This window comes from Canis aureus, chromosome 16 (assembly GCF_053574225.1).
Source record: "Canis aureus isolate CA01 chromosome 16, VMU_Caureus_v.1.0, whole genome shotgun sequence".
Lineage (NCBI taxonomy): Eukaryota > Metazoa > Chordata > Mammalia > Carnivora > Canidae > Canis > Canis aureus.
The window spans coordinates 63,827,315-63,849,626 of record NC_135626.1 but is presented as its reverse complement, the minus strand read 5'-3'; the positions used below and the strand labels follow the sequence as shown (position 1 = coordinate 63,849,626).

At 66.5% G+C, this 22,312-nt stretch overlaps 2 protein-coding genes across 16 annotated transcripts in view; one reads left to right on the top strand and one right to left on the bottom strand.

Annotated features, from left to right (window-relative positions):
- QTGAL (queuosine-tRNA galactosyltransferase) overlaps positions 1 to 10,894 on the top strand; it is a 49,759-nt gene extending 38,865 nt beyond the window's left edge. For 13 of the 14 annotated variants that reach the window (XM_077854758.1, XM_077854755.1, XM_077854756.1 and 10 more), the window contains 6 exons: positions 2,767 to 2,891; positions 6,121 to 6,256; positions 6,350 to 6,418; positions 6,570 to 6,644; positions 8,931 to 9,034; positions 9,210 to 10,894. In XM_077854758.1, coding sequence (XP_077710884.1) covers positions 2,767 to 2,891; positions 6,121 to 6,256; positions 6,350 to 6,418; positions 6,570 to 6,644; positions 8,931 to 9,011 — 486 coding nt within the window. In that variant the 3' untranslated portion in view covers positions 9,012 to 9,034; positions 9,210 to 10,894. The remainder of the gene's footprint in view (positions 1 to 2,766; positions 2,892 to 6,120; positions 6,257 to 6,349; positions 6,419 to 6,569; positions 6,645 to 8,930; positions 9,035 to 9,209) is intronic. The other variant, XM_077854754.1, reaches the window with a different exon arrangement.
- Positions 9,679 to 22,312, bottom strand: part of TBCD (tubulin folding cofactor D) — a 138,424-nt gene continuing 125,790 nt past the window's right edge. For both annotated transcript variants that reach the window (XM_077854747.1, XM_077854748.1), the window contains 11 exons: positions 21,948 to 22,088; positions 20,351 to 20,434; positions 19,931 to 20,089; positions 19,639 to 19,777; positions 17,814 to 17,935; positions 15,930 to 16,007; positions 12,176 to 12,265; positions 11,960 to 12,047; positions 11,479 to 11,588; positions 10,487 to 10,571; positions 9,679 to 9,872 (listed from right to left, as the gene is read on the bottom strand). In XM_077854747.1, the coding sequence (XP_077710873.1) occupies positions 9,858 to 9,872; positions 10,487 to 10,571; positions 11,479 to 11,588; positions 11,960 to 12,047; positions 12,176 to 12,265; positions 15,930 to 16,007; positions 17,814 to 17,935; positions 19,639 to 19,777; positions 19,931 to 20,089; positions 20,351 to 20,434; positions 21,948 to 22,088 (1,111 nt within the window). In that variant the 3' untranslated portion in view covers positions 9,679 to 9,857. The remainder of the gene's footprint in view (positions 9,873 to 10,486; positions 10,572 to 11,478; positions 11,589 to 11,959; positions 12,048 to 12,175; positions 12,266 to 15,929; positions 16,008 to 17,813; positions 17,936 to 19,638; positions 19,778 to 19,930; positions 20,090 to 20,350; positions 20,435 to 21,947; positions 22,089 to 22,312) is intronic.

Here is a 22,312-nt window from a genome sequence, read left to right as displayed (position 1 = left end):
CCCTCTGTCCACACGGGGCCGGCTCGTCATCCGGGCCCCGTCCTGCCCGTGGCCCCACCTGGGGGGTCTGCCCCGACGTGGGGACCTGGCCTCACCCCGCTCCCTGCCCCTGCAGCCGGACTGTGAAAGCGCCTACAGTCAAGTAATAAAAGGGAATCTTCGGGTTGGCTTGTTTTCCCTTAAACTTCCCTCAAGTTTGGCTTTGGGGACGTGGGGTCTGGTCCCTGTGACGGGAGCCGGTGCCATCAGACTTCCCTGTTGACCGTGGATGCGCCCCCCGCTGCCAGCCCGAGGGCAGGGCGAGCGGACACGGCTGCCAGGGGGTCTGGGCTGCAGGCTCTTGGGGGCCCGGGGACCCCACTGCCGCCCTGGGGGCTCATCTGCGCGGGACCAGCCCCGGCCCGGCCCCCCACGCTGGCCCATGTCCCCCGCGGCCACCCACACAGCCTCCGGGCCCAGGGCCATTCTCACACGGGCGCCCAAGGGCCCAGCCGGCGGCGTCTGCACCGGGACACAAATGGGGGCTGCTCCACAGGGTCCCCGCAGCCCTGCTGCCCGCCCTTGTGTCCCCAGGGTTGGCCCGGGCCGGGAGCATGTGTGGCACCGTGTGTGGCTGCAGCTCGTGGACGGGCGCTCGCCCCTGCTCGTGGGAGCCCGGGCACCCTGTCACGGAGGGGCGCTGCCGCCTGATTCTAGGGGTTGGGCAGCCGCTCTGCTCCTGTTCCTGCCCCTCATTCCTAAGTGGAGAGAACTTGACCTCGTGGGCCCGACCTCAGCTCCCTGGGGGCACTAGCACAGAGGCAGGAGCGACGGGGGCGGGCCCAGGCGCCCCAGCACATCCCTCCACAGCTGCCGCACACGTGCTCTGTTGCTGCTGCTGCTGAGCCCAGCACCTTCCCCAGAACGAGCCCAGAAATGGTCGTGAGGTCCCGAGGTCCTGAGGTCCCGGGACAGAAAGGCCTGACCCAACCTAGGTCACAGCTGAGCCTCAGCGCCCGAACATCAGGCCTCGTAGCTCAGAGTGATTCTTCCTGGAGAGGCGGCACCTGCCGCAGGGAACCTCGTCCATTCCCTCGTGGGTCAGGGACCCCCTGGGACCCCAGGACCACCCCAGGGATGGGAAGTGCTCCCTGGTCCTTGGTGCCATCCCCAGGAAATGGGGAGCTGACGACACTCGGGGGCTGTGCTCTGAGGGGACGCTGACACCCGACGGCTGGGCACGGGCCGGGGGCCTGGTCCCCGGGGATTGTCCGTGGGCCCCCGTGAGAAGGAAGGTGCCCCCAGGGTCGGGAGTGGAGGGTAGGTGACCCAAGGTGGGGGGGCAGAGGAGGTGGGGAGGTCTAGGAGGTGGGGGGGGCAGGGGAGGTCGGGGCGGGGTGCAGGGGAGCACCAGTGCCCCAGGAGCTGGGGGGTGCGGACCACACAGATGCTCCCACGGGCGGTTCCCTCTCCCACCGGGGAGGCCACCCCCCAGCAGCCAAGCTCCCCGTGTCTGTGGTTCTGCCGTGGCCGAGAGTTTGCATGCTTCGTGCTGATGGGCTGGTGTCTCGAGGGCCCGGGTGCTTTGTCCCCATCCAGGGCTGGGTGAGTGGAGCTCAGGGTGTCGCCGCTCCGTCAGGGGCCGCGCAGGCGCCTCGTCCCCTCCCCTTGCCGGGTCCCCTCTCCTGAGGACGGGCAGGGCCTGCGGCCTCCGACCCGGTCCATCCGCGTTGCCCGCCGCACTGCGAGCCGCACCCACCCCCGGGATGGAAGGTTCTGGATTTCTCCCCTTAAACACCCTCCCCCCCGTGGCTCTTCGGACTCCTGCTCCCAGGGCCGCGTGCAGCGGCACCCTCCCTCGCTTCCCCCATGTGCCCTCCTGGTTTCCACTGCCGTGGGGAGGACACGCGCCCAGGTCCCTGGCCCTGGGCTCCTGGTCTCGGCCTGAGCATCCCGAACACCCTCCTGCCTCGGGGCCGGGTGCGCGGTCCCTCGGCCGGCGGCTCCGGGGACTTGTCTCTGTTGGGAGAACCGAACCGGCCCACGGGGTCGCTCGCCGCTGGGCAGCTCAGGGCGTGGGGTCCACCTGCGTGACTCTGGGACACGGACGCGGCGGCTGGTGCGCCCCGACCTGGGCTCAGCGTTCTCTCCGGCTTTTACGGTTCTCAGTATAGGATTTCCGTTTTTTGCTCATTTTACTGCATTTTTTTTCCATGTCTTTTATCAAGTTCTTATTCAAACGCGTGCTCCCTTGAGGACCTGGTAATAGGATCCTCGCTTCTCGCGTGATTTATCTCTTCCTCCTGGGTCTTCCCTTCTACGGACTGGACTGGCTCGGGAGCAGGTCCCGAGGTCCTGGGGCGGGGAGCCGGCCCGCCCGGCAGCCGGACGTGCAGGCAGCGGGGCCGCGAGCACCGCCCTGACACCTCCGCTCACTGGCGCTAGGAGCGTCGAGGCAGCAGACCCCGTGTCTGGCTGCCACCCCGACTGGCGGCGGGGGCGGGCCCCACCCAGGGACCCAGGGACCCAGGAGAAGGCGGGCACCCCGCAGGCAGGGAGCGCCGTGTCTCAGGTTGGAGGGCGATGCTGGGGGCTGTCGCCCGCCACCCGCCTGTGCGTCACCCTGGGACACCCACACGTGCGCTGGAAGCTTGCGCGAGGCCGGCCATGGCGCCCACGTCCAGGCCTGGGTCAGCGCACGCGGGGAGCGGGACTCGGCAACTTGGGCCGTGAGCGAAGTCGCCGGCGCGGCTGACGCTGCTGCTGTCCCTGCCGCTGTCCCTGCAGGGTGTGCCCGAGGACCTGCTGCTCTTCTACAACCACCTGCGAAAGGGCGGCGGGGTCGTGCGTGTGGACCAGAGCCTCGTCCTCTACCGCTACCACCCGGACGCTGCCACGCACTCCGTCCTCGAGTACGTAGCCCCAGGGCTCCAGACACGTGCGGGGGCGGCGAGGCGCAGGGCCCGGGACCCGGGGTTGGTGGGGCAGGTCCCACCTCGGGGCAGGACGTCTGGGAGCGTCACGGGGCTGGTGGCCTTCGTGGGAGGAGGCGTCTCGGGGCCTGTGGACAGGGGTCTCCGGGGTGACCTCGCCTCCCGCGCCCCTCTGGGTTCGTGGCCTGCCCGCTGCCTCTGCTCCTCTCCACCTGCGCGCCCCGTGTCCCCGCAGCCCACCTGCCCCGGGCGCCGCTGGCTGACGTGGGAGCCGCAGGAAGGGCTGGTTGACGGTCACCGGTGCAGCCGCGCGTCCCGTGCTGCGCTGAGCGCGGAGGGCCCTGAAGCCACAGCCCCACGCAGGGGCTCCCGCGTCGGAGGCGGCGCTCGCTGGGCCTCCCTGGAGGGTGGGCTCCTGGGGGCGGCCCGTGCGCCGGGGGCAGGGATCTGTGCCGCGCGTGGGGCCCGACTGACAGGAGGCCCGTGGACGTCTGCGTGGGTCTTGTCGAGTGTTGAAGTTCAACTTCGTTCCCAGCTTCCAGCGCAGGAACTTGGTTTTGGGTTTTTCCGCTGAATCTGAACTTTTCCATGACAGCTTGAGTGCAGCATCGTGGTTTGGGGCTGGACTCGGGGTGGTTTGCGCCTTGGGGTCAGGGTCATGTCCAGGAGGCGGCCACGGCCGCGTGCGTGTATCTCACGGGTGTCTGGGCACGACCAGAACTGCACGGACGGGGATAGACGGACACCACATGGGAGGGTCCCAGGGGGGAGGCCTGGAGCCGCCTGCCACCCGGGACCGCGCGTGTAGTCCACTCGCCTGTGGGATGCGTCCTGGTGCGAGACGAACCAACTCCAGGTACGTTTCCAAGGACTGGAATCCTCCACGGTGTGTTTTCTAACCACGTGGGATTAAAACAGAAATCATTAACATGTCGCAAAAATGCAAAATATTTGGAAAATAAGCAATCCGGGGAAAAAAATCACAAAGGAAATCAGGAAAAAAAATGTATTTTAATGAAATTGTCAAAATTAGTGGAATTCACTGAAGCCCCCAGTCGACACACTTGAACAACTGGGAAACACAGAACCACGTATGATGGCATCAAAAATAAAACACGGGGGTGTGTGTGTCCTCTGCAAAGTACAAGAAATTCAAGGAAACCCGTCACGGGGATGGAGGGACGCCACCGTCCTGGGCCGAGGCCTCGGCGACCTGAGATCGCTCTCCCCAAAGCGCTGGGCGTTGGTCCCGGTACACGACCCACCGGCATTTTTGTGGAAACTACCGGATTCTAAGATTCACATGGAAAATTAGAGGAGCCAGGATGGACCCAAGAACCTTGACAGGAGCAAAAGGCCAGGTGTGGCCACGAGCCCGGCGACCGGGAGGCCAGGGACACACGGGACGTGGTGTGGGAGGCAGATTTTTAACAAAGTTGGTGAAGGCCGCCGATGGAAGGAGGAGCCTGGGGGCGGCTGGGGGTGACACTCCTACGGGGACCCCGTGACCTCACAGCCCCACTCGAGCGCGGGACACCCCTGACCGTTGGTGAACGGAGGCGGCGGCTTCACCAGGACCCGAAGCCTTGACTCAGAAACGCCGGGAGGCCCGGGAGGCACACGCGGACAAGGGGGGTGCTGGCGGCCGCGTGAATGGGAACCGTGGGCCGCACACGCCGGGCAGGCGCCCAGGACCCAGGATGGCGTCCCCACGGCAGGGAAGGGCGTCAACAGCAACCTCACACGACGACGTGGGCCCTAAGTACTGCAGCCGCCCGTAAGTAAGCTGGCCCGTGACCCCCTCCGTGACCCGGCAGCTCACGAGTGGCGGCGGTGACGGAGCGCCTGGGCCCCAAGGGGGTCCCTGCTGCCCACGGGCTGCAGCCTGCGGGGCTCCTGTGCCCCCGGCCGGCACTGGGTGAGGGGCTGTGACCCGCAGGGACCAGCCCGCGGGCTCCCGTCACACGGCTTCCGCAGCAGGGGTGACTGCGCCACAAGGATGGGCCTACCCGTGCGCCCAGACTCCTGCTCCCACCCCACGGCCCTCAGCACGGTGGCGCCCGCAATGGGCCACCCCAGCCACGCGGACGGAGGCCCCCTCCTTGCCCTGACCTGGTTCTTGGTGCCTCCACCGCGGGCGGCACCTGCCTGAGGCCTGGCATCCCGACACCTCCTCCCTGGACGCCGCGCCTCTGCTGCGCCTCTCGGTGGCCCTGCCCGTGCGACCTCAGGTGGTGCGTCTCTGGAGCGTCGCCACAGCCACCCCCGTCCTGGCCCGGGAGCCCCCATGGAGGCCGCTGCTGCCCCAGCGCATGAGATGTGGGGGTACGCCTCCCGCTGGAGGAGCGCAGGGGGCGCGGCAGGACGCAGGCAGGACGGCGGGAGCACCCTGGGGCCACTTCTAAACTGCAGGGGTGTCCAGAGCAGAAGCCATGTCAGCGACTCGGGCGCAGCCTGCGTGGGCCCGGCGGCACCCTGGGCTCCTGGGGTTGGGCCGTCCATGCAGCAGGCGGTGGCCACGCCCTCGGGTCTGTGTCTCACCGCGAGGAGCCCTGGCTGCTGGAGGAGGGGGGACGCGCTGGCGGAGCTGCAGGGGGACAGGAGGCCACGGCGGGAGCACCTGTGCCCCACCCGCCATGGCCCCACGCACACTCAAGGCCCTTGCGCCCTTCGCGTGCCCTCCAGTGCCCCGTGCCCTCCTGCGCACCCTCCCGCATCCCCTGCCTTGTCCCCTGTCGTGGACGTTGCCCGGCTGCATGGGCCTGGCCGCGAGGACTGGGAGCACAGGCCCCCCACCGGGCAGCGCTCCTCGGCAGCCCCGATGTGCTCAGACCGCCTGCGCCCCGCGTCCACGGAGCTCGGGTGCCCTGCCAGGCCCGAGCCCCGGAGGCTCCCCGACACCCCAAGAAAGGCCCGCCTGGCAGCGGCTGGGAGCGGGGACGATGGCGCCACCCTGACAGGTTCCACGCAGCCACGTGGGGCCTGACTCCCACCCTGTGTGCGCGGCAGCGGGGCCCCGAGGCAGCTCAGCGAGCCCCCGACACCAGCAGCTGCGTCTCCCCAGGTCCCCTGGTCTGCGTCAGGCGTGGGAACATCCCCGGGGCGGGTGAGGCCGTATGACCCGGCCGGGTCGTGCCCCGCGGTGCCCGGGGCTGGGGGGGCCCCCGTGTGCAGCCGACAGAGGCCCCCACCCCCGCTGCTCCCCCAGGACGACCATCTGGACGCACCGAGTCCGGTTCCTGGAGGAGCGTGTCCTGCCGCGCTGGGCCGCCTTCACCATCTGGAATGCGGGCCGCCAGGGGCGCCGGCTGTACCGCAGCCTCTCGGCGGGGGCGCGGCGCAAGGTGGGTCCCCCGTCCCCCCACCCTCTGCCCTGGCCCCCCACCCCGTCCCCCTGCCCCCTCCCCCCCAGCTCCCGCCCTCCGCTCCTCCCCCAGGTGGTGGCCTTCTGTGACGTGGACGAGAACAAGATCAGGAAGGGCTTCTACTGCTACGAGGACTCCGAGGTGTGCGCCCGCCCGGTGGCCTCGGCCCCACAGGGTCGCCCGGAGCCCCCCCTCCCTCCGGGATGGACCCTGCCTGGCAGGGGTGACCCCGGGCCCCTGGGAGCTGGGGGCCGTCGGCGCAGGCCCGCACCCAGCGCCCCTCTCCCCTCAGGAGGCGCCTAAGCCACGGGTCCCGATCCTGCACTTCCGAGCTGCCCGGCCGCCCTTCGTCATCTGCGTGAAGCTGGTACGTGCCCGCGCACCCGGGGTCAACGTCGCTGCCCAGGCCCCGCCCGGGGTGCGGCCTCCTGAGTGCTGGGCTGGAGGGGAGGGGCCGTGGCCTCACGGGGCGCCCGGGATGTTGGGGCGTGTGGTGCCTGCAGACAGAGGCTGCGTTTCCATAAAAACGCTTTTCGGGAACTTACGACGTGCAGCCCGGCAGAGGCTGCAGCCGAGCCAAGGGGCTGCTGTGAGGAGCCCCCGACCGAGCCCCGGGGTGGCCCCCACCCCCGGCTTCCCCCTTCCCTTGGGGTCACGGGGCCCAGGCGCCGGGCTGCACACAGCTCCGTCGGGCTCACACGAGCTCGGGAACCCCGGGGCCTGCCTGCACCCAGCTGACGTCCTTGGTGGCGACCACTGGCCGTGGCCCCGGTGACAGGGAGCCACGTGCGGGTCCACGTGCACGTTTGCCCAGCACGGGAGGTGGTGCCGGGGTAACCGGCCCATTCCCACGACGGCTGCAGCGTCTCGTGCTCCTCCCCGTTGTCACGGCCGCCCCGTGCACCACGGGCCCTCGCGGCCAGGCTCTGCGTGTGCCCGACCTCCGGTGGCGCGGGGTCTCCGTGTGCAGACGTGGCCACGCGTGTCCGTTCTGCGCGAGTCCTGGACGTGGCCCCGTCGGGTGGGTGTGCACGCGTGTCCACCCGCAGCTTCCCTCTGCTGCGCTTGGACGCACACAAGTGCCATGATCACCCGTGCGCCCGGCTCAGCTGGGTTCTGGTGCCGCCGCTGGGCCCCGAGGGTGGGGGGAGGAGGCTGCGCCCCCAGCTCCTCCATGGACTGCCCCATGACCCCCCAGATGCCCCCCCGCCCTGGACCCCCCTGAGGTTCGGTTCTGCGGGGGCTGACCCCGTGTCAGCGCGGCCTCGTGATACGCGCCGCACACCCCCGCGCACGCCGTTGTTTTAGATTTTTAAATCTCCTTGGAGGGAAATGGCGGCCGCAGGCCCCTCCCCCCAGCAGGGAGCCCGACCCCCCGACCCCACGACCCCGGGGCACTACCGCCTGAGCCACCGCGCACCCTCAGTGTCTGACTCGGGCGCTGCCCGAATCGTTGCCGGCCGCGTGTCCTCACACATGCAGGGTCCCGCTGGCTCCCCCCCGGGCCTCCCCGCGTGCGCCCGCAGCCTCCGGGGTTTCTGGAAGGAGCAGCCTGAAGCTGCGGTGAGCAGGGCTCGGCCGGGGAAGGCGCCGCTGCTCTAGGAGGAGCCTCACCCCTGCACCAGCGACCCGCAGCAGTTGGGGCGACGCGCTCTGCCGGGGGAGCCCCTACCCCAGGCCCCCACGCAGCACAGGCCTGCGTCCCCACCCCCGTGTCCCCGCAGAGGCACCCTGCACCGGTTTCTGGCATATTATGCTGCCGTGAACCCAGGCGTGCACGGGTTTGGGGCCAACGACAGCGTGTCACACGTACCCTCCCCGTGTCCTGCAGCTTTTACACAACATGCCTCACGGCGTATTCCACATACGCCCTGGGCCACGGGACCCCGCCGTCGTCTTTTAATTGAGCAAGAAGCCGAGCAGCGGCATGCCCCCGGCCTGTGTCCCCCTATGTCCTGTGTCCCCGTGCGGCCACCCTGGGTCCATGTCCCCGTCCCCGTATCCCATCCCCATGTGGTGTCCCCACCTGTGTCCGTGTTCCCATCTCCATGCCCCATGTCCCTCTCATTTCTGTCCTCATCTGTCCCCGTGTCATTTCCATGACACGTCCCCTTCCCCGTGTGGCAGGTCCCCATTTGTCTCCATGCTCCATGTCCACGTGTCCCCATCTCCATTTGTGCTCCTGTGTCCTTGTCCCCATCTGTCGCCGTTCTCACACAGCATGTTCTCATCCCTATGTCTGTGTCCCCATGCGGTGTGTCCCCATCCCTGTGGGGCATGTCCCTGGAGCACAGATGGGCCAAGGAAGAGGAGGGCGGGGTCCGTGGACATCCCTGAGTCGGGGTCAGGCCCCTGCAGAGGGGACAGGGTGTCACGGGGACCCTAGGATGAGGCACGGGCAGGAGGCCAGTATGCCCTGGACAAAGGGGTGACGCAGAGCTGCCAGTGGGGACGCTTCCTCCCCTTAGCTCCTGAGGGAGGGGAGGGTCAGCTGCCTTCTGCAGGGAGGGATCTGGTGGGGGTGGGGGGTAGTGTCTGTCTCAGAGGCCCCCCTCACCGTGGAGGCCTCCGGCCGCGTCCCCTGCCTGTCTCAGCCCCTCCCCTCAGCAGGGAGGTCCTGCCACACCCAGCTGACGTGCTGTTCCTCCCACAGGACCTCACCGGGGGCGAGTTCGAGGCCAACCTGCGGTCGCTACACCTGCAGGAGGGCCGGGACTTCCTTCACTTCAGCTGACGGCTGCGGGCAGCAGCTCCCAGGTGCATGGGTCTTCCGGGTAGCGGGGGGGGGGGTCCTGTGGCCTGAGGGCACGTGCAGCCCCGCCTCCTCGTGGGGCTGGCCCTTCCCCCGGGGGTGGGTCCATGTCTCACTGGGAAGTGGTCCCCGTGCGCCAGTGTGACCGCACAGTGGCGACCACCCCGGCGTCCCCGGCAGGTTGTGCCTGTCACACCAGGAGCCGTCTGCCCGCGCTGCTGAGGGACACGTGTGCCGCGAGGCTGCGGCCCCCCTGGGGGTGTTGGACCCTGTGGGTCTCGGCCGCCCGCGGTTCCTGGGTGCGCTCGCTGCATGAGCGCTTGGTTTCCTGCAGCCAAGGCCCAGGTGCTGCCCCGCGGGCGCCGTCTCCCCACCATCTCCCGCCTGCCGTCCCGTGGGACCCCGCCACCCGAGGCTCTCCGGCTGGCCTCCATCTAAAACGAGAGCTCCCTACTCCTTTTTGGGAGGGAAGCAAGTTTGAATGCTTGAACGGAATGAAAGTCGTTAATCCACGGCGCCCTCAGTCCGAGGAGCCGGGCAGCAGGCGACCCCACGGGGGGTCAGTGCTCCCACCAGGGCAGCCAGGCCCCAGCAGCCCCCCCCGCCCCCGTGGTCACACACACCAGTGTCAGACACGGAGACACAGAACTGCTCGGGACATGGTTTTATGGACGGGGTTCCCACGGACGTGAAGACAAAGCACCAACACCCCAGACACGTGAAGAAGAGCTGCTGCTCAGGTGGGGCCACCTCCGGGCCCGGGGCCACCTCCAGTGGTCAGGTGTGCTGACCAGCGTCGGTCTCCTCCGCCCCCTGGGCAGCAGGGGCTCAGCCGGTGCCAGGCTGTGGGTGACACAGCACAGGGTCAGGCCACGGGTGCCCAGGACCCCGTGGCTGCCACAGTCCCCTGTCCTCAGCTCCCCACCTTCATCCCCCCGTGCGGGACTGACAACAGGTTAGCAGCATGCTCACCTGGAGCCATCACTGCCCTTGGCCCACCAATCCCCGTGTCACCCGTGGGCCCGAGAGAAAGGTGGACGTGGCTGCCACCCCGGAGCAGAAGCAGGGAAACCACCGCGGCCTCAGCTGCAGTTGCAGCGCACGCAGCAATGCCATGGAAGGGTGATCTCACCGGGCACCTGGGACCCTGGGGCGACCGTCCAGGGAGACGGTGACGGTGGAAACCAGGTCAGGTGGGAGGAGCGAGCTCGGCCGCCGCCAGCTCCACTGAGGGCCGGCAGCGCGGGATGGCCATCCCCCAGGCAGAGGGCCTGTCCTGGCTGTTGTGCCCACGGGACACCGGGTGCTGCCTGCTGCACGAGGGATGTGGGAGCCCAAGCAGCCCGCGAGGGGCCCGCAAGGACCACAGCGCCCCAGACGCCAGCTCAGGATGAGCGCCCGTGGGAGCCGCGCGAGGGGGGCCCCGGAGTCCTGGCGTGGCCGAGGCCTGCGGTTACCTTAGGGACCAGCTGCGGTCGGGGCACGCCAAGGAGGTCACACAGGCGGTTCCGCTGGGCTCTCACGACTGGGAGCTCCGCGTCCCTGGGGGGGGGGGGGAGGAGCAGCTTCAGCTGCGGGGCGCTCGGTGTGTGCGTCCAGCCTCTTGCAAGCCCCGCACTCAGGCTGCCGGGGTGCAGACCCCAGGAGCCCAGCTTAGGAGTCCAGGGGGAGAGCACGGGGCGAGCCCCCGCGGTGGGTGCTGCAGGCCCTGCTCCTCCTCAGGAAACTGGAGGTGGGCGACCCATGGAGGTGGGCCGGGCAGGTTTTAAAGTTTTACTGTACTTGGAAAGCTGTTTATCATTTTCACTAAAAATAAAGATTAAATTTCATTTTAGAATAAAAAAAAAAATACCAGCATCTTAAAATCATCTGGAACTTTTTTCAACAGAAGAACAAGGTGGGGAGGAGCAGGGCCGCAGCGCCGGGTGCCCATGTGTCTGTGACACTGAGCTCGGGGCCGCGCTGTCCAGGCCCTGGGGACGTGGCCAGTCCCAGCCTTGAGGGACCCCCAAGACGGGAGGGAGCCGGGTCTCCGGGTCGGGGACACCTCGTCCACTTTGACGTGTGGATGCGGCCACGCGGGCCTTTCCACCACAGCCGAGCCGAGGCCCACGGGCCGCCTCCCAGAGCCCAGTGCCTGGCACCTGCAGGGGGTCCAGCGCTACACACCCTCTGCTCTTGGAGGCCACGGCGCCAGGTGCACCCCCGCAGAGGCTCAACCACCTCCCAGGCCGCGACCCCACAACCCCACAGCTCCCAGAGCCCCCGGCGCGGAGTCCACCGAAGTGAACCAGTAGTGGCCAGGACACCGCCCCTGCGCGTCTCCCCAGCCAGACGGGTACAAGCGGGCACCTGTGGGCGGACGCTGCAGGTCCTCAGGCGGGGGCGGGCTCGGGCGGGGGCGGGGTTCTGCAATCCTGGGGAAGGCGGGAAGGGCCCTCGCACTCACCAGGCCGTGGCGCCCAGCACAGCCATGACCTCCTCCAGGACGCCGTCAGCCAGGAAGTCCCCGTAGGTGAGCAGCATCTCGTACACCTGGCTCGCCGTGCTCTTCCGGATCTGGGCAGGGCAGGGCAGGGCAGGGCAGGGCAGGGCGGGTCAGTGGCGGGGCCTGGCTGGGGCGGGGCCAGGAGGGGCACCTGACGCTGCTCATACCCACCGCGCAAGCTGCTCGGGGAGCGGGCCTGGGATCCGACCCCACCTGGCCGGGCGCCACACGGCCGCCTCACGGGGAGAAGCCAAGCCACCCCACGCTGCCCGCACAGCTGCCCGCCGAGCTCCGGGCCCCAGCGCAGAGTGCGGTCAGCAGGCAGGGCAGCCTGAGCCAGAGGACGCCCTCAGCCAGCAGAACCCGGCCTCTGGGCGGCTCAGGCACCTGCCCGGCCTGGCGTGCCCACCCCACCCCCCACCTGGGGCGGCCACACACTCACCACGGGGAACGGGTGGCACAGCAGGAGGCACAACTGCAGGAGGACCTTCCTCCTCACGTCCCCCGGGAACTGTACCATCCCACAGAACCTGCGGGTGACAGGCGGGGAGCGGCTGGCCGTCAGCACCCACCCTGGCTGCCCGACGCTGCGGCCCAGGTCCGCCCGACAGGCCCGGCTGCCGACCAGTGAGCCCCAGCGTGTCCCGCCTGAACTTACACGGCAATGCCCGACCGCAGCTTCTGCACATCCTTGGATTTCCTGGTCTCCTCCTTACAGAGCGCCAGTAGCTTCACGCCGAACGGGTGGCTGCAAGGGAAGCACATGGTGCCGGCGGCGAGCCTGCTGCGAGCTCGAGTGCCCACGGACCTGCACACCTTCCCCAACCAGCGGGAGGGCCCTGAGGACCAGAGCCGGGCGCACCCCGACCCCCGCCCGCGGCGGGCACAGCGAGGGCAGGCTCCACCCGGATCCAAGGAAGGACTCGGCTTGGAATCAGGCGCAGCCCCTGGACACACGTGGACGCACGTCCCCCTCCATGCCGCACCGCCAGGGACAGCGGGGGGCCAACCAGCAAGGGTCCCCACGACACAGGCTCCTGCATGCCACTGTTGCCCCGAGGGCCCCGCCGCCCATGACCTCTTCCTTGTTCTCAGGGAGAGTGGCACCCCCACCCACCCCGTCCAGGTCCCTGTCACCCACAGGGGTCCAGCCCCCTCCCCCCGCAGGCTTCTCCCCACAGCTCCCTGCCTGTTCGGGACCAAGTGACCACCGTGTCCTCCACCCACATGACCCCTTGGCTCACACCACCCAGGCCCTGTGTCCCCTCTGCTCCCTGTCCTAAAGGAGGGACACCCCACAGCTCCACCAGGGGCCCCTTCTTGTCCACAGCCACTCCCATGCTGGCCTCCAGGGTTCACACACCACCCTCTGGGGCTTCCCTGGGGTTCTAGCCTCTAGGTCCATCTCCTCTGGGATCTAATGAGCATCTCAGGCCAAGCGTTTATGCTCCAGGCTGAACCCCTGTGCCCCCCACTCCACACAAAGCCCACTGAATACCCCACGTGAAGGTATTACCAGGTGGGACCTCAGAAGCACGTAAGCCATGAGACTGAGACTGAGTCCCCACGATGCCCTGAGTGCCTTTAGGGCAACAGACGCATGAGGTGGCCGCCCTCTGCTGTGCAAACAGTGGAAGGTCCCTCAGCAAACCAGGCCTGGGTCGCTGGCACCCTGACCTCCTGCCTCCAGGACCTGCTGCGCAAGCCGCTCTGTGCCATTCCTCGCGGAGCCTGAGCTGCCCGCGTCCGCCCCTCCCTCCCGGCCGCCCTCCCGGCCGCCCTCCCGGCCTGGGGACAACCCCACCCTCCCGCCGCCATCTGGAACACAGTGGCTGACAGCTACTTGCACTGGGAGCCACGCGCCCCATTTCTCCGCTGCCACCTCTCCGGCGGCAGCACCTCCCCACCTGGACCCCAAGGCCCTTCTGCATGCGGCAGGTGGGATGCCCACTGCCTCCACTCCCAGGGGGGAATCCAGCACCAGGCGTGCACCGCCTCAGCACCAGGGCGGACCGACCACCAGAGGACCTGAGCATGCTGTCCCCAGAATCCAGCTGCCACAAGACCCGAAGCTTGGTCCCGATGAGGGCTTGCGCCTGACAAGCCCGGAAGGCTCCCCCAGGTGGAGGGTGCACCTGCTGCGGGCAGGCCAGAGCCCCCGGGGCGGATGTGGGTCAGGGTGGCTCCGGATCGCTACCACCCGCCCGCAGAGCCCTGCAGCCAAGCTCATCTACTGCCGCAGTCACTTGTACACACGACGTCTCAAATGCAGCGTCCAGACAACGAATAAGCAAACGAGAAGGCCCACCTGTGGGCTTAGAAACCAGACACCCCACGAGGAGACCAGAAGTGTGCGGGAAGACCGCAGCACCATACCCAGAAGGGCAAGGAGCTGGCAGCTGCACAACACACCAAATAGAAAGCTGCATCTGAAAAAAATACGAAAACCGAAAATAAGAACCCCAGCTGTGATTTTGGCAGAAACACGCTAGGAGGAAGTCGGCAAGTGGAGGACAAGTCAGAACCACTGAGGCACGGAGAAACGTGGGACGCGGCCGGCCTTCGGGGAGGGCGGCCAAGAATTTTTCAGAACAAATGAAAACAAAGCTATATCTTCAAGTTTAACAAATTCCTGGTAGGACAGAGACGAGTATGTGACCCACTGGACCCACAACGGGTAGAAATGTTGAGACTCCTTGGAGACGATCCTCAAAGGAGGCGGTGAAAACCCGACTGCCTCGGACTCCAGATTCACAGGCCACGTCTCAACAGGAACAGAAGTCGGAGGATCTTTAGGTCCCGAAGTAAAACGTCTGCCTAGAACCCCATATCCTCGAAAGTAACTTGCAAATAAAACCAGAAAACGTTCACTGCCAGCGGGCATCACGAGAGGAGCTGCAGACGGGGGTTCTTGAGGCAGAAACACAGGACGCAGGCTGGGGCAGGCCCAGCGAGGCAGGTAGGAGGCAGAGGCAAACGTGGACAAGCTCAGCATTAACTGCACAAAACAGCAGCAAGTGAACACGTGCGTGTAACACGACGCAGCGAGCTCACGTCACCCGAGAAAAGACACGGAACACGTAAACACCCCTGGTTTTCCAGGAAGAGGAAAAGTGCAGGAAATTGGCCTCTGGGCGGCCAGTGAAAGAGCAGGAGAGTGGGACGTCCCGCTGGAATAACAGACGTCCCTGAATTCATCAGAGAGAACAGGATGGAGGGGACACGGCAGCCGGACCGATGGACACAGAGACGCAGGCGGGGGGCCGAGCGGGTTGCTTGCAAATGAGATGAACGAGCCCATGAGCGGTCGGAGGCTGTCGGGGGCCGCAGCCCCGTGAGTGACACACCAGGCCAGCAGCACGCACAGCCCCGGGGCAGAGTCTGGGTCACACGAAGGGGCTGCAGCCTGACCCACAGGGAGCAAACGGTAATAAAGCGCGTCGTGCAGTAAACAGACTCTGCCCCGAACGTGCGTGCGCCAAAGCAGAAGACCTCATGGTTCGTCAACAGAAACTGGCAAAATTAAAGAGAAATAAAAAGAGCCGTTTACAGCAGGACACTCTGTCCCACCGTTTTATTTTGAAATTTTCAAAGGAGGAAAATATGTTTAGGCCTCCAAACAGTAGGTCGGCGAGCCGGGCGACATAATCTGCGTTAAGGATGCCACCCCCCAGCGGGTGGCCGTGACCGGGGAGTGCGGACGGCGCCCTGACGCCGGAAGGTCAGCGACGCAGCAGAGACGGGGGAACAAGCCCTGGACTCCCCTCCACCCGACACCAAACAAAACCCACAGGACAGGAGGCCACGGAGGGGACTCGGGTGGGCAGGGGTGAGCACCCCCAGAAATGGCAGAAAGACCCCCGCCCACAAAGAGGACTCCAGGTGTGAGCACACACCTCGGGGGGGCCCACCCGGTGCAGCTCCTTCACAGGCCCCGAGATGTGCCCACGCGCGAGACACAAGGCGCCAGAGGCAGAGCCCTCGAGCCTGGGACGCGGGGAAGGTCGTGAGGCTCTTAACAAGGCAGCCTGGAGCTCAGTGCGGGAGCTGCCCCCGCTCTTGGGTGTTGGGGCCCACGCCCAGCCCCACATGCAAGCACCAGCCCCGCCACCGTGACAGTCAAGACGCTCCACGCTGCCCACGACCGCCCTGACTGCCAGGCCCCGGCCCAGGTGGAGTCGGGGGCTCGGGGGGCGGGGGGGCACCTCAGCTGCTTGGGTCTTTTCCCACCTGGGCAGCAGGTGCCACAGAAGGAGCCTGGCCAGAGGCACAGCCCAACCTCACTGGGGCAGCCGAAGCGTCCTGATGGCACAGGCTGCCCTGAATGTGCCAGAAATCGCCTCCTGGAGTCGCGGCTCGGCCTCCCCTGGCTCGGTCGGTCGGCATGAGGGGGCGGCAAGTGGGGCACTTACTCCTGCTCCGCAGTGAAGAGGTCGAAGCACCCATTGGCCAGCATCTGGTCCAGCATCTTCAGCAGCGGCACAGACACCCTGAGGGGAGAGGGCGAGTGCTGAGGCCCCAGGCGCCCACCCCGGACCTGCTAACGTGGGGCGCTCCCTGGGGCCACACCATCCCAATCCGGATCCGGGCAACACCTTCTGCAGAAAACGACAATCTTACTGTAAAATTCACATGGAAACGTTAGGATCAAGAAAGGCCCTAACGACCAGGGGAGTGCGGCCATAAGGCCGGCAGCACGCGTCTCAGCCGTGAAGCTCGAGGGAGACGACAGCACAGACTGAGGAGAGGAAAGTCCAGAAATGGGCTTCTGTGTCCCCGATGGATACAGCGGAAAAGCAACCCCGTGGAAGGGTCAGTCCCTCAACCCCTGGCCACACGCGGCAGAAACACGGTCTGCCACTCGCGTCACACACAGGCCATAACCCAGAACAGACCTTGGGTCTCAACATAAAACCTAAAGCCACACATCTGCTAGGAAACGTTAAGAGAAAACCTTCGTGACCTTGAGTCAGGCCAAGAACGCACAAGCCTGTAAGAACCAAGGGGGCAGCCGAGCGTGCGGGGCGGCGGCACCTGCTCAGGGTCCCGGGCTGTGAAGGCCAAGGGCCGCCTGGACGGGGGTACCCGCGGGCCGCTGTGTGACCAGGGCTTGCACAGCTCACCGGACCCCCGAAGCTCAGCAGGAAGGGAGGAAACCACAACCACCAAGTAAGACGCAGGCAGGAGGCCGGACACCCCTCCCTGGGGGGATCACAGGGCAGGACCGGCGCCCGGACGGAGACGCCCCACGGGGTGTAACATGGTGTGACCGCTTTGGAAAACGTGGCAGTTTTTTAAAAGTTGAGCATCCACCTGCCCCGTGACCCAGCAAGCCTGCTCTCAGCATGGACCCAGGGGCAAGGTGGGCAGCGGTCCACACAGACGTGCGCAAACGTTCCTGCCGCCAGAACTCCAGCCGCAAGCAACCCTGGTGACCGTCAACAGGAACCGAACGCGGTGTGACCGCACAATGGAAGCCGGACACGCCGCAGATTCCAGGGAAATACACTCGTAGAAAATGCCACTGGAGCCTCCGTGACAGACCAACAGTTGCCTCAGGCTGGGGGCGGGGGGAGGGGGTCGCGGGAAGCTTCCGGGCTGACAGGTGTGGCCCGTGTCCTGAACGCGGGGACAGTGTCGGGGATGCCAGAGTCAACATCTACCAGACGGCAGCCGTCGTGCTCGCGTCCGGAGACCTCACTCATGCTCGGTGCTATTCAGGCGGAGCAGACCACAGGCTGAGCTCCGCTGCCTCCCACGGACACGGTGCGCCCACGGGGCCTGCGTCTGTGCTGCGTGACCAGGGCCCGCCTGCCCAGGACAGTGGAGAGCGGAGTCCAGGATCAACTCTCAGAGGACTTTGGGGAACACCCCGAATCCCGAGGTCAAGACCCATGGGATCACAGGCCGCCTTCGTGGAAACGCAGTTGGGCAAAGACGATGCAGCCAAGATGCCTCAGAGAACAAGCGCTGCTCCTCACCGCGACGTTCCGGTCCTGCCTGCAGAGACCGTGACCACACCGTGGGTGTGTCCGGGCGCAGACTGGGGACACACTGCCTCAGAGAAGAGCCACACGGACCCTCCAGGGCTCACAGCCTCGGCCCCGTGGATGCCCGACGGGTACCAGAGTCGTGCCCCGGCTGGCCCACGCCGCAGGCTGCAGGGCCCTGCAGCGGCACCCCCTGCAGCCATGTCCCCTCCGGGCCCTCCTCACTGCCCGCTTGAGACCAAATCCTGGTGAGAACACGGGAGACCCCAGAGGTCTGAGAACTGTGACAAAAGCGCCACCTCTTACCTGTCATTCAGAAGGTTGTCCTCAAAGAGTTGCAGAAGGGTCCCCCCAAAGCCCTCTAGGGCCTGCGGGTCGTTCTGAATCCCCTTCATGTACTCGAAGAGGCTCTGCGTCGAGTACCTGACCTGCAACACAGAGATGCGCTCTGCTAACAGGGACGGCCCCCGCCGGGGCCACCTGGGTGGTCACACGTGCCCAATGGAGCAGAGATGGCGACACAGTCCCACCAGATGGGGCACAAGCAGGGACGAGGAAGGAGGAAGGAGCCGGGACAAGGAATCGCTTCTCTGGGCAGCAGCACAGACTGAGCGCCGGATCCACCACAATGACCCTTGAGGAACCTCAGCAGAGGCTGCAGCGTCTCCAGGGAAGCAGGTCTGGGGAGCCAGTGCCCTGGCACTTCCGTTCCAAGCTCAGCCGTAGCCCCCGAGGCGCTGGCGGCTCAGAGACCCCCCCCTCACGGACCCCAGCGGAGGAGCGCAAGGAAAGGCCGTGGGGCCACCCTGTGTGGTGACCCCGAAGACGTGGGCACAGCTGGGACCCGGGGGCCCTGGAGCTGGCGCCAAAGAAGCCCTGCAGTCACCTGCCCCTGCGCCACAGTCCACGCGAGGAAGTAAGGGGACGTAGATCCCTGGGGGCACAGGAGAGCCTCAGGTTAATCCTCAGGGAAAATGTGCAATTACAAAACGAGCCTGCGGGGCACTAGGGTGGCTGGGGGGTAGAGCATCCGACTCCTGGGACTCCTGGGTTCGGCTGGGGTCGTGATCTCAGGGCTGCGCTCTGCCCTCGGGGGGAGTCTGCCTGGGATCCCCCCTCCCCACACACACACACTCTTTAAAAAACAGCAAAAACAGAATAAAACAAAACAAAAAAACTATCAAAATGAGCATGTGATGAAAAAGTAGAAGAAAGATTTCAAAACAAAGTGAGTGTTTGCTAATAAATAGAATCACAGAAACCAGAAATCCGGGAGGAGGAGGGATAAACAGCAGATTGTACAAAAGAACAAAAGCAAGCAGTATCTGGGAAAGGGAGTCTGAAAACTGGGGAGGACAGAGCACGGGGGTGCCCGTAGGGAGCATACGGGGTGTTTGGGAGGAGGAGATGCCCAACGACAATGAGGAGGGCAGAGAAGCTTCCAGGGACACGGACCACGGATGCACGGATCACAGGCTGCAGCGTCACGGGGAAGCTGCAGAGGCCAAGCTGGGGACCTGAGGCCTCCCCGCGGCCGAAGCAGGAGCGCGGCACCACCAGACGGGTTCCTGGCACCCAGAGCACGGGCAGGGGAGGGAAATGCAGGCACCGTCCCCAGGAGAACCCACAGGCGCCCGCGTGGGCAACAGGACCTGCAGCTTCGGGGCCCAGGGAAGAGCACATGGGAGGAACGCGTGCCCGCCACCCGCAGGAAGGACACGAGAGAACGGAACACACACAACAAACTAATCCAGAAAACACAACACAAGGGACGGAAGTCCAGAATGCGGGTCAAGCAGCAGCTAGCGGTGACGCCCAAAGGGCACTGCGCCCCACGAACACGAGTGCCGGGCTGCTCCATGCTGCGTGCGATGGGACACCACGCTCACAGCCCACCGTGACCAGGACTTTCCTACACAGAGTCCCACCACCAGGCTGCGCACCGGGAGCGCCACCCCGACTCATGAGAAGTACCGCTGCCCGTAGGGGTCCTGCCCCAGGACCCAAGCCAGGGTGGGGGCCGGACCCTGACCCCACTTTGACGCCCCAGAGCACAACAGGGAGACGGCTGCCCTCAGGCATATGCCCACGCCAACCTCCCACGACCATGGCCCGGGAGGGGCCTCCTCACCGTGGACTCCGTCAAGCCACCCACGGACACAGCCAGGCCCAGCAGGACGTGGTAGCGGTAGGCGGGCAGCCCCAGAAGCCGGGTGATGCGAGGGAAGGCCTGGGACGGCGCATTCCAGTTCACAGAGGCCACGTCAGACCTGCGGAGAGGAAGCCAGCAAGCTGGGGGGGGCCCGTGCCCACGGCAGCTGGGGCGAGGACCCTGGGCTCTGTCCCTGGGGAGCAGCTCCTCCAGCTGGGGGACCCGGGGAGCACCTGGGAGGAGCTCCTCCAGCTGGGGGACCCGGGAGTACCTGGGGAAGAGCTCCTCCAGCTGTCCTCGGTGGGGCACGTGAGGGAGGGGGGCGCCTTCGCAGTGCAGCAGCATCATGAACACCCGCGCGGCGTGGGCACGGACCCGGTCGATCTTCTCACTCGCCTGCTGGGCCACACAACACATAACCTGCTGACAGCTGGGAACCAAGAGCCAGGGTTAGGCCGGCGTACCCGGGGCCGCGGGCACAGGGCCCCCCGGGCACAGCAGCCCCCCAGCCCGGGGCCGGGACTCTGCCCAGGGCCTCCCACCGCAGAGCCTGAGCACGGGGTCCCGGGTGGCAGCAAGCGGGTGAGCCGCAGGGGGAGGCCAAGTCACAAGGATGCAGGAAGGGGGCGGCAACGACAGCAGCCTGGCACCGACACAGCAGCCTGGCACCGACGCCCGCAGAGGCACTCACATGCTGGCCTCCAGCAGCTCAGGCTGCTCCCTCCCCAGCAGGAGCGTCAGGTCCCTCAGGCTGGTCATGGCGGCCTCGCGGACCCTGCGGGGACAAGGGGGTGCCGTGGGGCCCCAGGCCACAGGACTCGACACCCACAGGGGGCTGAGATGCCCCCAATCAGGGGAGTTCCAGAGATGAGCGTCACTCCAGTAGGAAACGTTCAGCCAGTGCGGGACACGCGGCCGGCGAGGGGCCCTCTCCTGTGCCCGTCAGCAAGGACACGCACCCCACGGCAGGTGCAGGTCCATGGCACCCACCAGGACCAGAGACGTGCCCAGCGGAACCTTCAGATGCAGCGCGGCCCGGGCAGCTCATGCTCCCACTGCCACCACCCTCTAGACCAGGACGCTGCTCCATGGTCGCCACCCCGGAGGCAATGAAGCTTCCTCAGCGTGAAAACCCGAGGCCGCCCCGTTACTGGCCAACCTGGGGTGGGGGCAGCAGGGCCACAGACCCACCCACCCCACCCAGGCCAGCAGGTCCCACAGGCTGGGCATCAGCCCTCCACCGGCAGACAGAGGGCAGCCCCAGCCCCGAAGGAGCCCGGTGGGCGGAGCACAGGTGTGGGCGAGCTCAACGCACGAGACCAACACAGCTGCATTCAGGGCAGCAGGACAGGCCGCCCCCGGGGCCCGATGCAGCTGCCTGCCCGTTCACAGGCACCAGGGTGGGGAGAGCACCGGAGACGGGAGGGGCCCGGGGAGTGCGGGCTCGGCACTCACAGGACGACCCCAGACGTGCACGTGCCCCCGAGGCCTCATCGGCTCCAGACGGCAAACACAGGCCAGGGTCCCACACGCAGGAAGGGCTGTGGGTGCAGGGGTGCATGGCCTGACCCCGCACTGAAGGCAGTGGGTGGCCGCACCCACAGGCCTAAAGCTTTGTGCTCCCCACAGGCACACGCACACCCGGAGCCTTGCAATTCTGAACGTAGCATCTCACTAGCACTGCGAGGAACGGTTACGCTGGGGGTGGGGGGCCCGGGGGCCTGGGATCAAGTCCCGTGTCGGGCTCCCTGCTCGGGGGAAGCTTGCTTCTCCCTCCCTGCCCACCCCCCCGCCCACGCTCTCACTCATCACCTCTCCCTCTCAAATAAGATCTCATTAAAAAAAAAAACAAAAAAAACAAGTATTAAAGTATTGGGGTGGGGGGTCAGCAGCAGACACGGGGTGGCCACAGATCCCAGAATGAACAGGCCAAGTCTTTAAACAACCGTGAGAAACGTGCCGACAGAAAACAGGTAGAAAAAGAAATAACCAGAGACCTTGTGCAGCGTGAGAACCTCTGAGAAAGGACCGCATGTCGCTGGGCTCCACACCCGCAGCGGCAGGCCCTCGGGATGGACCCCAGCAGCGCCACCCACCCCCCCCCCCCCCGGCCTCTTCCTCACGGGCCTCAGCGTCCGCTGCCGAGGGACCGCAGAGAAACCAAAGGCCTTCTGGGCCCTGAGCCCCGCCGGCTGCCGTGAGCCAGGCCTGCGGGTGTGCTGCTGCCCGAGGGCACGGAGACATGGAGACGTGGAGACGCGGAGATGCGGAGACCACCGCCGCCTTACCAGGCACCCACGTCCCCTCGGCTATCGGTGGTGTAGTCGTGCAGACAGCCCAGCAGCGTGCGGTAAATCTGGGAGACGTTCTCCTCACACACAACCTCGTCTGGGGCTCCTCCTGCTCTCACGCCGACCGTCTGGCAAACCCTGAAATTATGAAAAGTGTGTGAAATGTGGCAAGTGACCGTGGACTCCATCCACCCTGTCCTCCCAGCCTGACGGGATACATTCGTGATCCAGAATACAGAGCTCTTCCCCACATCTCCTGGTGTCGGCGGCAGCAGAGGTGTCAAGGGGGCCACCTGTGCCAGCCCCTCCCGTCGCCGCACAGCAGAGGGGCGCAGGTGGGGGACGGGATGGGAAAGTGAGTC